Raw genomic sequence first — 13,114 nt, forward strand, 5'->3', positions numbered from 1 at the left:
CCCCAGGGGGGATGGTCACGCCGCAATCCCTTCTCCTCCATTCTCCTCTCGGGATCTTGGGCACGCACGCACACGCGCCTGGCGTGAGTTTTAAGCCACCGGGTCCGGGACACGAACCGCGGTCGACTACGTGGGAGTCCAGCGACATAGCCATTACGCTAACTGCTGGTTCCCTGTACATAGTCTTTGAGGAGCCCCAGGGTGCCCTGGGTCACAGCCCAGTCAGAGCTAGAGCAGACTGTTCCGTCCCGCCCGGGGGGCCGCGCCGTCTTGCCCTGCCGCTCCTTCTCTAGCTCCGACCCACTGGCTGCCAGGCTGCATGGCCTCCTCTCCGACGAGGCTTCCGAGTTCCACTGTAGCCAGTGCCACAGACAGATCAGCCGCCTCGAAGACCTTTCTGCTCGCCTGAGCGACCTTGAGATGAATAGGTAATGTGTGGTGCGCCTGTGGTGAGCTGGCGTGCTCTCAGGCCCCACCAACCCAAGGCCTGCTGTCTGCATGCGTGTGCGTGGGTGCTGGGCGGCCCTCAGGCCTCTGAGCAGATGCACGGACCGTTCTTGGGGTGCTAAGCAAGGACCACATGCGTTGGGTGGCCCTCAGCGTGCCGGGCACAGCCAGACCCCTGCTCACGTGTAACAGCGGGCCCTGCCGCCCCAGCCTGCCGCCTCCTGCACCTGCACCACTCGACCTCCGCTCCCTCCACCCCAGCCCAGCCCCTCCCAGCATCTGAGGTTCCAGCTAGAGGGCATTTCGGGGCTGCTCACTTGCCCAGCCGTGCCCACTGGGCATCTCGGTGGAGTGAGTAGATGAACGGGGCCCAGGTGGCCCCTAGTACTGCCTAGGACAGTGGCCTGGCCGGTGGAGGTGATGACGTGCAGGGCAACCTGGGCAGCCTCCTGGAGACGGCCGCAGACTGGCTGCAGGGCTCACATGAGGCAGCAGAGAGATGGACCCTCTGGAGAGTTCCGGCATGTCCACAGGCCTGTCCCAAGGAGCCTTTCTACATCTGCCCCTGCCCCTGCTCCTCAGGGCTTCAGCCAAGGCCACCCGTCCCTGCTGGTGCCATGTCATACCTGCTGTGCCCTGCCCTGCCCTGCTCCAGCCCTTCGCTTGGTTCCTGTGGCACTGCAGGACACAAAGCCTGCAGCGAGTGTCCAGACAGGTGGGGACAGGGCAGGAACCTTAGGGAAGCCGGTGGGATCTGGGCAGCGCTGGCGAGACCTCCTCAAGGGGCCTGCAGGGGCCTGAGGAAACCTGGGTCCCCCCTGTTGGAGTGAGCGGCAGAGCCGAGCGCGGGGTGTGGCAGGTTTGCTCCTGTCGAAAGGTGTGGTCTCAACTCTTATCCTCCAAAAAAATTCTTTTTGCCACTGGATGTGTGCACTTGCCAGAGAGACTGAGGGAGGGAAGGAGAGGAATCACTCCCCAGAGGGGATGGCCACACCTCAGTCTCGCCTCCTCCTCCTGGGATTCTGGGCAGGCATTTACATGCGCCCGGTGTGATTTTCCAGCTGTGGGGTTTGGGATGCAAGCCGCGTTCGGCCATGTGGAAGCAGCGCCTCAACCGCCACAGCACCTCCCCGCCCCCTGCTGGCGGCTTTTGATTGGAAGTGAATGTTTTCCACGCTGAGAACCTGCCCCAAGATGTCATGGTCCCCTCTGCAAGGCCCGCTGGGCCTGCGTGGGTGGTCGGCAAGTCCGGGGTCCCATACCCACAGTCAGCCATCCCGTCCCTGAGAAGGACCGCCACAGTGCACTGGCACCCCTCAGCTGGCATCACAGGGCCCACAGCTGTCCAGCAGGGCCCCAGACACTCGGCACAGGGAGTGCATCTCACCAGACTCTTGGCGTTCTTTTGTTTTCCCTTTTCTTTTCCAGTTTTGCTGTAGGGCACATGAGCTTGCCAGAGGGAGACGGGGAGTGCACGTCACCCCGGGCAGTGGCCGTGCCACAACGCCCTCCTCCCTTCTCATCTGGGGAGTTGGGGCGTGCACTTACAGGTGTCTGATATGTTTCCAAGCCACTGGGTCCGGAACTCGAACTGCTCCTCAGCCTTGCAGGACCCAGCCACCTCACCCTTGCTGGCCCTAAGTCTCCTTCCTTTCTAAGAGAGATTACTACTATCAGGTGTGTGTTCTCGCTAGAGAGACAAAGAGACAGAGAAATCACACACACACCCCCGGGAGGATGGCCACACTGCAGTCCCGTCTCCGTTCTCCCCTGGGATCTTGGGCATGCACACATACACACCCAGTGTGAGTTTTAAGCTGCTGGGTCTGAGACTTGAACTCCAGCTGACTATGTGGGAGTCCAGCGGTATAACCATTATGCCATCTGCTGGTCCCTCTCTTTCTTTTTTTTACTTGGATTATTTTATTTAACTTTATTATTATCATTATTATTACTATTTTCCAGTTTGATCAGAGAGAGCAGGAAAGTGAGAAAGCAAGCTGCCAGTTGGCCATGTGGGAGTCCAGCACCTGTAACCCCCTGCAGCTCAGTTCCTCTTCTTTTTGTTTTTTCTGGAGAGGTGTTCGCTATAGGGCGCGTGTGCTCGCCAGACAGACAGAGAGAGACAGAAAGTGAGAAATCACCCCCCAGGGGGATGGCCATGCCACAATCCCTTCTCCTCCATTCTCCTCTCGGGATCTTGGGTACACATGCACACGTGCCCGGCGTGAGTTTAAGCCGCCGGGTCCGGGACTCGAACTGCGGTCAACTACATGGGAGTTCAGCGACATAGCCATTACGCTAACTGCTGGTCCCATCCTCTCCTTTTTTAAAGGCCGGAGAGAGACAGGGAAAAAGCACCCCCAGGCGTGTGGTTAGGCTGCAGTCCCTTCAGTGTCCTCCTTCCTTCAGGATTCTGGGCACACAGGCACACCGCTGCCAGCCATGTGGCCAGCTCCCACAGCCCCCAGGCTGTAGACTGGCCCTGGCCTCTGGGGTTTGGTGGGATGGCCACAGGGTGAGCTTTGTGGCGAGGACCTGCCGGACGTGCCGCCTGCCCAGGGAGGTACAACTCCGTCCAGCCCCTTGGAGCTCCTGTAGTCTGACCTGTAGTGACCCCAAGGTTTGTTGGTTGTGAGCCTTTCCTGGGACTGCCAGTCATCCCTGAGAGGCTGGGAGTTCCAGGGCGTCTTGGTGACCTTGGGATGAAATTAGCTTTGGTTAGGACTAGACAGCAAGGGGCCAGCAGAGGGCATAATGGCCCCATCACCGGACTCCCATGCAGTCAGCCACAATTGTAGCTCCAGACCTCACGGCGTGTTGTGCGTGTGTGTGTGCGTGCCAATGGACTAGGGTCCTGTGAGGCCCCCAGAGGAGCTCGTCAGAGCCCCAAACGCTCTTCGGGGCATCACCGTCTGGTGCTCCCTGCCGACAGTGCAGCACACTCAGGGACCGTCCTCAGAGCAGTGAAGGTGGCACCCGGGGGGGTCACTGGCATGGCCAGCGTCGCTCCCAGACCATGTCCCATCTGGTCCTAGAAAGAAAACAGGTGGGGCCAGCAGGTGGCATGGTGGCCGACACACTGGACTCCCACAGGGCCACAGGGCCAACTGCAGTTCCAGTCCCCAACTCGGAGTTGTGAAACTCACACTAGGAGCAGGTGCGTACCCAAGATCCCCAGAGGAGAGGGGAGAAGGGGCTGCGGCGTGGCCATCCTCTCGGGGATGATCTCGCACTTTCTCTCTGTCTCTCTGGCGAGTGCGTGCGCCTATGCAGAACTCCACCAAAAAGAGAGCCACACAAGCCATGCCTGCAGGAAGAGCTGTGCCTCCTCGCAGGTCAGGGCTGGCAGTCTGTCAGAGAGCTGCAGGGACAGACTGTCGGCGTCAGAGGTGAGAGCCAGAGAGTGACCTGGTCCCGGCAGCTGCGCAGAGAGCGACGTGGCAGCAGGGAGGTTCCCAGATCGCCCCGTCCGGCGTGGGTAGGTGGGTGGGGTGTCAGTGCCAACTCTGACCCAGCAGCACTCATGTGACAGGTGGACCCAGGACTCATGGCCGTGCATTAGGCGTCCTTCATGTTCAGAACCAAGGTGCAAGTGCTGGGGTTGGCCTGGGTGTGGCTTCATCGGGAAATTTCTCTGGGGACGGAATCACACGCCTGGACGAGCCTGGCCTGTGTCCTGGAGCGTGCACTTGGCAGGCTGTCTGTGCATGGGTCTTGCTCAGGACAGTGCTGCATGCCCATCACCACAAGGACGCGCCCACCTCTCTCCAGCCCGAGCTTCCTGTCCCCTCCCGTTCTTCTCTGTCTCTGACACCATTGTCCTGTTTTGTTTTTTGCAGTCCTGCAAAACGGCTGTCCAGCAGGAAGGTGGCAAGGTAGGTGCCCTCGCTGCTGCTGGACACAGCGGCCACAGTCGCTGCTAACCAGTCACCTTCACGGTTGGGATGGAGAGTGACTCGCGGGGACAGGCTGCAACAGGACTTCCGAGCTGGGGACCCGGGCCTGGACCGTGGCCAGGGTGTGTGTGTGGAGGCTCCTGGCCCTTTCTGGTTATCTTGGGTTCAGCGCAAGGTCTGGAGGGGCCACCACCCCCACACGTCTGCTGTAGGTGCCCAAGGTCCAAAGACCCAGCGAGGGGCCAGCTCCCAGCCATCTGAGCGGCCTCCTGCCAAGCCCGAGGTAAGAGGATGGTGAAGGTGGGTCTACAGTCTCTGAAGACCTCCTGTCCTCTTCTCCGTCCTGTCTTCCATGGCCCTGCTGGGGAAGGTGCTGGCAGCACCTCCCTCCCCAGCGGGCCACGTTGTCCCTTCCTGAGATGGCCGTGGCAGCTGGATGCAGCGATGGTCTGCACGGCGTGCCCGCTGCATCGGGGACCGCTCTGCCCTCATGCAGGCCCTCTTGTGGGGCCTCAAGGCTCCTCCGGCTTGTTCTGCAGCCTTTCCTCGAGTACCTCTGCTCCCTGCACGGGGCGTCCTCCAGGCCTCCAGCCAGCCCTGAGCACCCTCTACCTATGGTCGGTGTTTCAGGCCCAAATCGGGACCCTGGCCTTGTGTCTTCCTGCGTGTTCTGGCTCCACTCTGGCCTAGCACGTCTCTGGAGCTTCTTGGGAGGGGGTGCCGAGCAGGTGCATGCCGAGACTGTCACAGCCCTTCCACTTGTGCAGGTGCCGTGGGCTTCAAATTGCTGTGCTTCCCCTCGAGTCTCGAAGGTGCTTCTCACCCTGGGCACTGTCTGCGGTGCCCCCGTGGGACTCCCATTCCGTGCTGTGTCCACGAAGCTGCAGACAGTGCCTCGGCTTGCTCCTCTGTTTCCCGTCCTAGAAACAGGCTCAGGGAGGGCAGGTGCCTCCGAGGTCACACCCCAGCAGACAGTGTAATTAATGGTCCCCGCTGGACTCCCACAGAGCTGGCTCTCGTTCGAGTCCCGAACCTAGTGGCTTAACACTCAATGCCAGGCGTGTGTATGTTCCCAAGATCTCGAGACTGGAGAAGGGACTGGCCATCCCTCTGGGGGGGTGAGTTCCCACTCTCTGTCTCTCCAGTGAGCGCACGTGCCCTGCAGCAGAAATCTCTAGAAGGAACAATCATGTCCTCTGTGTCATAGAGGGGAGAGCCAGGCCCTGTAGGGCCTTCATGCAGCAGCTCGCCCTGTCTCAGCCAGCCCAGGCCGTGAGCACGTGTGCCCAGCGTGTCAGGGGCCCCAGGACACAGACCCAGCCCTCCCCGTGTGGAGCCAGCCTCATGGAGCACCACGTCACTTCTGCGCTGGCTCCGCGAGGCTGTCCTTGCACACAGAACTTGTGCACGAAGTGCCAGTGCAAGTCCTTGTTTGTTGGTGGCCTGGGCCCAGGGTCTGTGTGCCTCCCCCAGAACCAGTGCTTGGTCTCAGGGCTCTCTCCAGCTGCTTTTCCACAGTGTCCTGCCTCCCCTCCCCTCTTCCTTGCGCTGTGGTCCCATTGCTTGTTCTTTGAAATACTGCCAAGGGGCACATACACCAGCTGGAGGGAGAGAGGGAGCGGGTCAGGGAGAGGAGGTGCCTGTCCTCCAGCAGAGTGTGGGCACGCAGGCAGCCCCTTCATTTCTCCGTCCCGGCGGGCTCCAGGCAGGCACATGCAGATGGTGTCTTGCGCAGCCTCGGTGGGACGTGCCCCGTAGCTGGCCGTGTGAGTGGCGCCATGCTGAAGTGTGCACGGCAGCCCACTCCTGCTTACAGCCCATGCTCCTGCCCCTCGGCCGGGTTCCCAGAGGCCGTCACCCTGCACAGCCTCCGTCTGTCCTGTCTGCTTCCTGCCCTCAGTTGCAGTCCTCCTGGGTTCTCAGAAGGAGCTGCTGTGGATTGGCTGTGCCCCTCGGCCTCCCACCCTGGAGGCCAGGCCTGGCCGACTGCCCCAGCACTGTCTCCGGCTCCACAGTTCAACTTAGGGACTGCGTCTGTGTTTCCCATTCCTTCTCGGTGGAAGGACTCGGGCCAAGAGGAAGCCAGGCCACCATCCTCGCCCCCTCGTTTTCTCGCTCTCCGTTTCTGGGTCCCTGGTGCTCCCACCGACGAGTTCATCACAGTCCCCTCAGCCTTCTCGGCCTCCTTGTCTTTTCCCCGAGAAGGACCACATGTGGCAAAGCTGGAGGAAGGCAGGCCAAGCCAGGACCCATCTTGCAGCCCTCACCTGGGCATGGGCAGACCCCGGGGCTGGGGTCAGCTCGGCCCTTTGAAATACACTCGGGGTTAATTTCCGCATAGGTACCTGTTGTTATAACAGCCTGGCCCGTAGGTGTGTGCGGAAGTTGGGAAACGTGTGGGTGTGTAAGCAGCTGCAGTTGGTAGTCCACTTCCCTTTTGCCACCAGAATTCTAAGGAAACACAAAATAATGGTCGTGCTTCTGTGTTCGTGACCCCCAGTCCTTCACGCGTGTGTGTGGCTTCGATTGGTGGCTTTGCAGTTCCCCACGATGGCCCTTCTCTGAGGCCTCATCTTGTCACCGTGAGGGTGGAAGTGCCTTGTCGTGGGCTGTGAGTGCAAGGATCCGTGGTCCCTGGTCAGGCTGGCCCCATCCAGGATGGGAGAACACCTCGGGGCCACAGCGGGAGCTGCGAGGGCCCGGCAACTTCACCTGTCTCCTTTTGGGTGGAGCAGGCTTCACCCTCAGCCGTCTCCTGGGGGGTCTCCTGAGCAGGGGTGGGGGTTGAGATACACAGCTCCGAGTCGCGGTGTCCGGCTCGGCACTTGCTCAGGACAGCCCCATGGCGTCACAGACTGCGCCTCAGAATGTCTGGTGAAGGGGACAAGCTGCCGGTGCCAAGAGTTGACCACACGGGGGACGCCGTGGCTTCTGCAGGCACGCAGTCAGGCGCTCACCCCACCTGTCTTCAGCAAAGCTCTGGCACAGCACTTCGGGTCACCCTCCTGATTACCTGCAGATCCCGCCCTACAGGCGAAGGCTCAGAGAGGGCAAGTGCCTCTGAGGTCACACAGCTCCGGGCGTCAGACCGTGGTGCTCGGGACTGCGGTTCATGGGCCGAATGGGACCGGACTGTGACTACTTGGCATGCCTGTTAATGCTGTGGAGGGTCGTACCCTCCGGCTGAGGCAGGGCTCACGTGGTCAGTCTGAGTGCGTGTGCGCTGGACACTTGGTGAGGCACTGCCAGCCCAGGAATGGCTCTGCCCGAGGCTGCCGTGTAGGCTAGAGACTCCCGTGGACCTGTGAGCACGGAGGGTCAGGCATTGCCATGTCCCAGCCAAGCAGCACCTACATAGCCTGCGTGACTGTGGGCCCGTGTGCACCAAGGTTGGTGTGCAGAGGACACTCATGCCCATGCCCCTCCCTCAGCTCCACCAAGCAGGCCCCCAGTGACCCTCCAAGTGGGACCTCCTGAGACCCAAGACCCTGGCTGTTAAGCCACTGGAAGTGCATTTCAAAGCCAGCGGTCAGTGTGGACGACACGGGCAGAGGTCGAGGCCTTGCTGGCGTTTCCTAGGGCTCCGGTGGAGGCGGTCGCTCCCCGGTCCAGGGCAGGGTGTGGGTGCTTTATTGCACCTGAGTACAAAGTACCTGGCCCCACTTGCTGGTGTAGCGAGGCTGTCGGGCTCCAAAGAGCACTGGGTGGACTCAGGCCACAGCGTGACTGCCCGGCTGGGCTCTTGGTAAAGTGACTGGCCGTCCCAGAAGCCCCTTGCTCAGTGCTTTGACGGGAGGAGACCCCGTGTCTGGGCTGCTGCCTGCTTTCCAGGTGGACTTGGGCATGCTGGCGGCCAAGGAGCTTGCCCTTTGGTTCCCCCCCGTCTTCCCGGTCTTGTTCCTTTTTCACAGGTTCTTGCACCAGTCGGGGGCCCTGACCATGGAGGCCCTGGAGGAGCCTGCTCCGGAGCCCGTGGACAGTCCCGAGGAGGACATTGCTGACAAGGTGGGCCCCAGTGCCAGGTGGGCAAAAGGGCTCGAGATGGTTGGCCGGGGCCAGGGCACCTGTCCTGCTTGGATGAAGGCAGGGTGCACAGCGGGCAGCAGGAACCCAGCTGGCACGCCCTTCCCTGCTGTGCTGGGAGCCCAGGGGCAGGGGCCGCGGATGCACCTTGACTCCTGCATGTGCCAGGGTAGAAGCCTCGTGGTACGCCCCAGGTGCGATTCACCAGGACTGGGATGAGGGCACTCAACCCGTGGTGGCAGTGGGGGGAGCCAGCACCCCGATGCTAAGGACCAGCTTGGCCCCCGCCCCTCGCCACCCCCACATGCTATGCAGCAGCCTGCACGTGTAGCTGTGGCTCCCACCTCCCGCCTGGCCGGCCGTGCGGCACGCCCCCTCCCACCTCCTTCCCCTCCTGCTTCCGCCCTCCTCCTGCCTGTAGGTTTTTCTCCCCACCAAATTTGAGCCCTCCAAGGCAGAGAGTGGCAGACAGGCCCTGTGCCCCAGCCCCCGGCACCTGGACCGTCCCAGGGCTGCACACGCAGAGCAGGTGCCCTGCCTGTGGGCCGACCTCAGTGCCCTTGGGGCATCTCCAAGAGTGACGGACCCAGCTCCAGCCACGGAGGGGTCTGATTCCCTCTTAAGGAAATTCCCGCTCAGGCTGGCCTGTGGCCTGGTGGCCAGGGAAGCCAGAGCCCACGTGGCCCACCATGGTTTGTGTCCAGGCCCCAGCAGCTTGAAGAGCATATCAGGCACATGTGTGCGTTCCCCAAATCCTAGCAGGATGGAGACATGGAGAAGGGGTTGCAGTGTGACCAGGCCCTGCTGGGAGGCCTTCCTCTGCCCTCTCCTCCCTCTCAGGACAGCACAAGCACACTCTGGCAGTTAAAAAACGGAAAGAGGCTGCTGGTGGCCTCCCTTCTCACGGGAGAAGAAGTGATTGTGGCGTGGCCATGGTCCAGGAGTGATTCCTCACCTTCCTCTCACTGTCCATCTTGGAGAGCACACGCCCTGTGGGGAGGTCTGAACAAACGAGAGGAGCCTCTTGACACCACCCTGCCAGGCACCCCGGGGGCAGGTCCTCCTGCTTGGCTCTGAGGCCGTTGCCTCCTCCTCAAGGTTGTCTTCCTGGAGCAGCGGGTATTAGAGCTGGAGAAGGGCACTGCGGCCACGGGGGAGCAGCATGGCCGGCTGCGACAGGAGAACCTGCAGCTCGTGCACAGGTGAGGCCACACAGGCGCCACTGCTGGGAGCTGGAGCAGCCCGTTTCTCCAGTGCTGCGCTGGGGGATGGGGTGCCAGCGCTCCTGGCAGCACCTGTGGGCGAAGGTGGGCCTGAGGGAGGTGCTGCCTCACCTCTTGACAAGGGAAACAGCAGCACCGAGGAGGGCTGCTCACAGCTGACTGCAGCACGTGCTCAGCACCATGGCTGTCAGGCAGATGCGGGTCAGAACCACGGGTCAACTTTTCCTCCCTGGGGTGTCCATGCTCAGAGCCTCTGGGGCAGATTTCTGACTGCAGGTGGAGCTGGGGAGGGAGGGTGAGGTGTCCATGCAGAGGCTTTGATGACAGGTCCTGGCAGCGGCTAAGTGGCAGAAAAGTGAAATGAGAGGAGATCCGCCAAGTTCGAAACAGGACACGCGACCGAAGCCCAGCCAGGGTAGAGGGGGGTGCGAGGCAGTGGGGCTGCACGTGCAGCTGCATTGTGTCCTCTGCTGTGCACTGTCCCCATCTCACAGGAGTGGCCAGGGGCCTCTCCCCCAGCATGTTCTGGCTCCTCCAGAATGGGGGGCTGGACCCAGGGGACGGAGCTGGCAGTTGTGGGGACAGTCTTTGGGCAGAGACATCAGGAGGCCCGGAGATACTGTGGAGTCCACGGAATGCTCTTCTGAACCTCTGTTCTGACCCGCTGCCCAGACCACCTCCTGGTCTTCCATGAGTGCGTAACCTCAGGAAAGGGCCTGAGAAACCAATTTCTGCCCTTGAGCAGGTGAGGTCGGAGTGCTCAGAACAGCCCTGGGCAGAGGCCCATGCACTCCCATGAGACAGCAGTGGCAGCTCCATCGTGACCAGGTGCTCCTGAGCCACACTTGTCATTGACTCACTGTTCTGAAGGCTTACAAGGCCAAGAGCGTGGGGCCACCATATGGCGAGGGCCTTGCCGCACTGTCCTGTGGGGAGGCAGGGAGGTGAATGAGCCGCCAAGACTGGACGGCCGAGTGCACCTTCGACCGGAGCCCACCTCACAGCAATGGTGCCTGTCCATGCTGAGCCCTCAGGCCTGGATGTTCTGCCTCTCAGCACTGTCATAGTGGCTCAGAATTTTAGCATGCATTCCGCAGGGGACCCTCGAACCATAGCTTAGCACCAGGCGCACACTGTTGCATACCTCAGTCGACTGCAGTCCCCATGGGTGTCTGCCTGGTGTCACGTTAGCTCTCCTGAGCATTGTCTCATGCCGCCAGTTCTCGGTTCCTGGCACGGTGAAGTGCCATTCACCCCGCACTGAGCTGGCTGATGCCTGGCCTTCTACACGGCCGCCTTCTCTCAGACATCACCTCAGGAGTGCCTGCTTTCTCCTGTCATTGGTTCCTTATTTTCCAGATCCCATGTTTTCTTGCCTACTCATTTTTCAGGTTATCCCCTCATAGATGCCCAGAAAAGGGAGTTTAGGAGCCAAGTATTTTCAGATATGCATGTCTGAAACTGTGTTTGTCCCTGCCCTGTTCCAGCTCCCAGTCGATAGTTTAGCTGGGTATGAAACTCTGGGTCTGAAATTGTACTCCCTGGGAATCTGAAAGTGTACTCCAGTGCGCCCTGGTCTGGTGCTGCCCACCCGGCAGTCTGGGCTGCCTTGTCTCCAGGATTCTAGGGTGCCCTTTCACTGCTCTCTGGTTTTCAGTCATTCGAGTTATTCAGCTTTTGGAAGGTCTCTAGAATTATTTCTCGATGCAGTCTCTTCCTTTCCTCACCTGTATTAACGTCTGTTAGTGAAATAGGGGACCTGCTGACCCTTTTTAAGGCTTGTACCATAGGGTGTGTGCACTCAGCAGAGAGGAGAGAGACAGAAAAGGAAAGTGAGAGATCACCCCCGGGAATGTCCACACCATGACCCCTTTATTCTGGGCACACACACATGCACCCAGCATGAGTTTCAAGCCTCTGGATCTAGGACTTGAATCGGGGTCGGCCATGTGGGAGTCCAGCACCTTAACCACCGTATCACCTACTATCCCTGGGCCTACCGGCTTTAAGCTCCCAAGATGGCAGTGTCCAGCCCATTGGTGCTGCCCGCGTCTGTGGGTGCCTCCCTACTGTCTTCTGTGTGTTTCCTCAGTGTTCCCTTCTTGCTTGCTTTGGCCACTTTTTAAAAAAAATGAAGAAATTGAATATTTTATTATTTATTTTGCTGTAAAGCTGTTGCTTCAACTGTATAAACTAGTACAAACTAGTAAATGTATAAACTAGTAAATGCAGTGCATTGCAAAACTAAAATCGTACTGTTCTTCAACACGATTCAACTAACAGAAGCTTTTCTCAACCCCCAGTTATTTCCAGTGGAGAGAAAACGAGTATTCTGATCCACATCCAGGGACAGTTATAAGCAAGATACAGTGTGATATAAGACTTAGGGTAACAGCATTATCATTAATTGCATCATTTTTATAACTAGTTTGCCGGGGACTAGCCTCGGCGTGGGTGGGTTATCTCGACGGAGGTGGCGAAGGTGAACAGAAACAAAAATTAGACTAAGACCTCAATGCCTTTCAGCATGTTCTCAGCCGGCCACAGCCAGAGCAGAACTCCAGGCTGCAGCGCTGGCGGCTACTAAGCACACGTATTTATTGAGGGATCTTACAGGAGTAGGAGGGTTGAGTGGGAAATAAAAGATTTACTCTACGAAACAGAGAATTCAAAGCACAGGAACAATGATCATAAAACATGACATCTGTCTTGTTTGAACAGGTGAAGCCAAACACAGTTCTCAGAACGAAGGAGTCTATTTGTCGGGCGCATTTTCTTCAGTCTTGATTACCGGACAGGGTCTTTTGAAGAGGGGGCTTGCAGGATGTTTGATAGCTTCAGTCCCAGGCCAGGGCGATAACATTGCTGGTTGCAAAGACCTAGATAGAGATCTTGTCTTGTTAAATAAAGACACAGTTAATATATGGACTATCCATACGTTAACAACAGTAGAAAGTGAGTCTATGATCTTATATGGGAAAGGAAGATGATCTTGTAGCTCAGGAGACAACACAGGATGTTGTATTAGCAGTTTTTCATAGTCAACAGCACATAGATGAGAAACTCTTTGTAGGTGAAAGCTACCTGTTGCTTTAGATAACAGCTCCCAGCTAAGGTGGTTAATCTTTCTCTGGAGCCCTCAGGTTTGTTCATCCTGTCAGTCGCCAGTCAGGCTTTTCCTTTCTTAGAAAAACCATGGGTTTTTGTTTTATTTGCTGAGTCTGTCAATTAGTGAGTTCTTTTGTTTTATCTCTGGGTACATGTGCTGACTTTGCCTAGCACGAGCTAACTTTGACCTGTAGCTTTAACAAGGGTATGTACGTAAAACTAGCCTTAAACTTAGTTTTCATATGCTACTGATGCTACTGTGGTTTATACTATTTTGACCTAACATATGTTAATTTTGGCTTAGACAGACAAGTGGGGGAGTCTCAAACTTCCCGCCCTCTTCTTAGGGAACCACATTCCTACAAGATCACTAATTGGCTTTATTGCAATGGTTGGGGGTGATGTTTTACCCTT

At 58.6% G+C, this 13,114-nt stretch overlaps 1 protein-coding gene across 1 annotated transcript in view; it reads left to right on the forward strand.

Moving 5' to 3' along the window:
- Nucleotides 1–13,114, forward strand: part of RAB11FIP3 (RAB11 family interacting protein 3) — a gene marked incomplete at both ends in the record, with an annotated part of 63,155 nt that overhangs the window by 45,685 nt on the left and 4,356 nt on the right. Inside the window, 4 exon segments of the mRNA XM_014587008.1 lie at nt 294–428; nt 4,290–4,325; nt 8,258–8,351; nt 9,468–9,571. Of these exon segments, the coding sequence (XP_014442494.1) occupies nt 294–428; nt 4,290–4,325; nt 8,258–8,351; nt 9,468–9,571 (369 nt within the window).

The sequence above is a fragment of the Tupaia chinensis genome, unplaced genomic scaffold, assembly GCF_000334495.1.
Source record: "Tupaia chinensis unplaced genomic scaffold, TupChi_1.0 Scaffold000178_1, whole genome shotgun sequence".
NCBI lineage: Eukaryota > Metazoa > Chordata > Mammalia > Scandentia > Tupaiidae > Tupaia > Tupaia belangeri.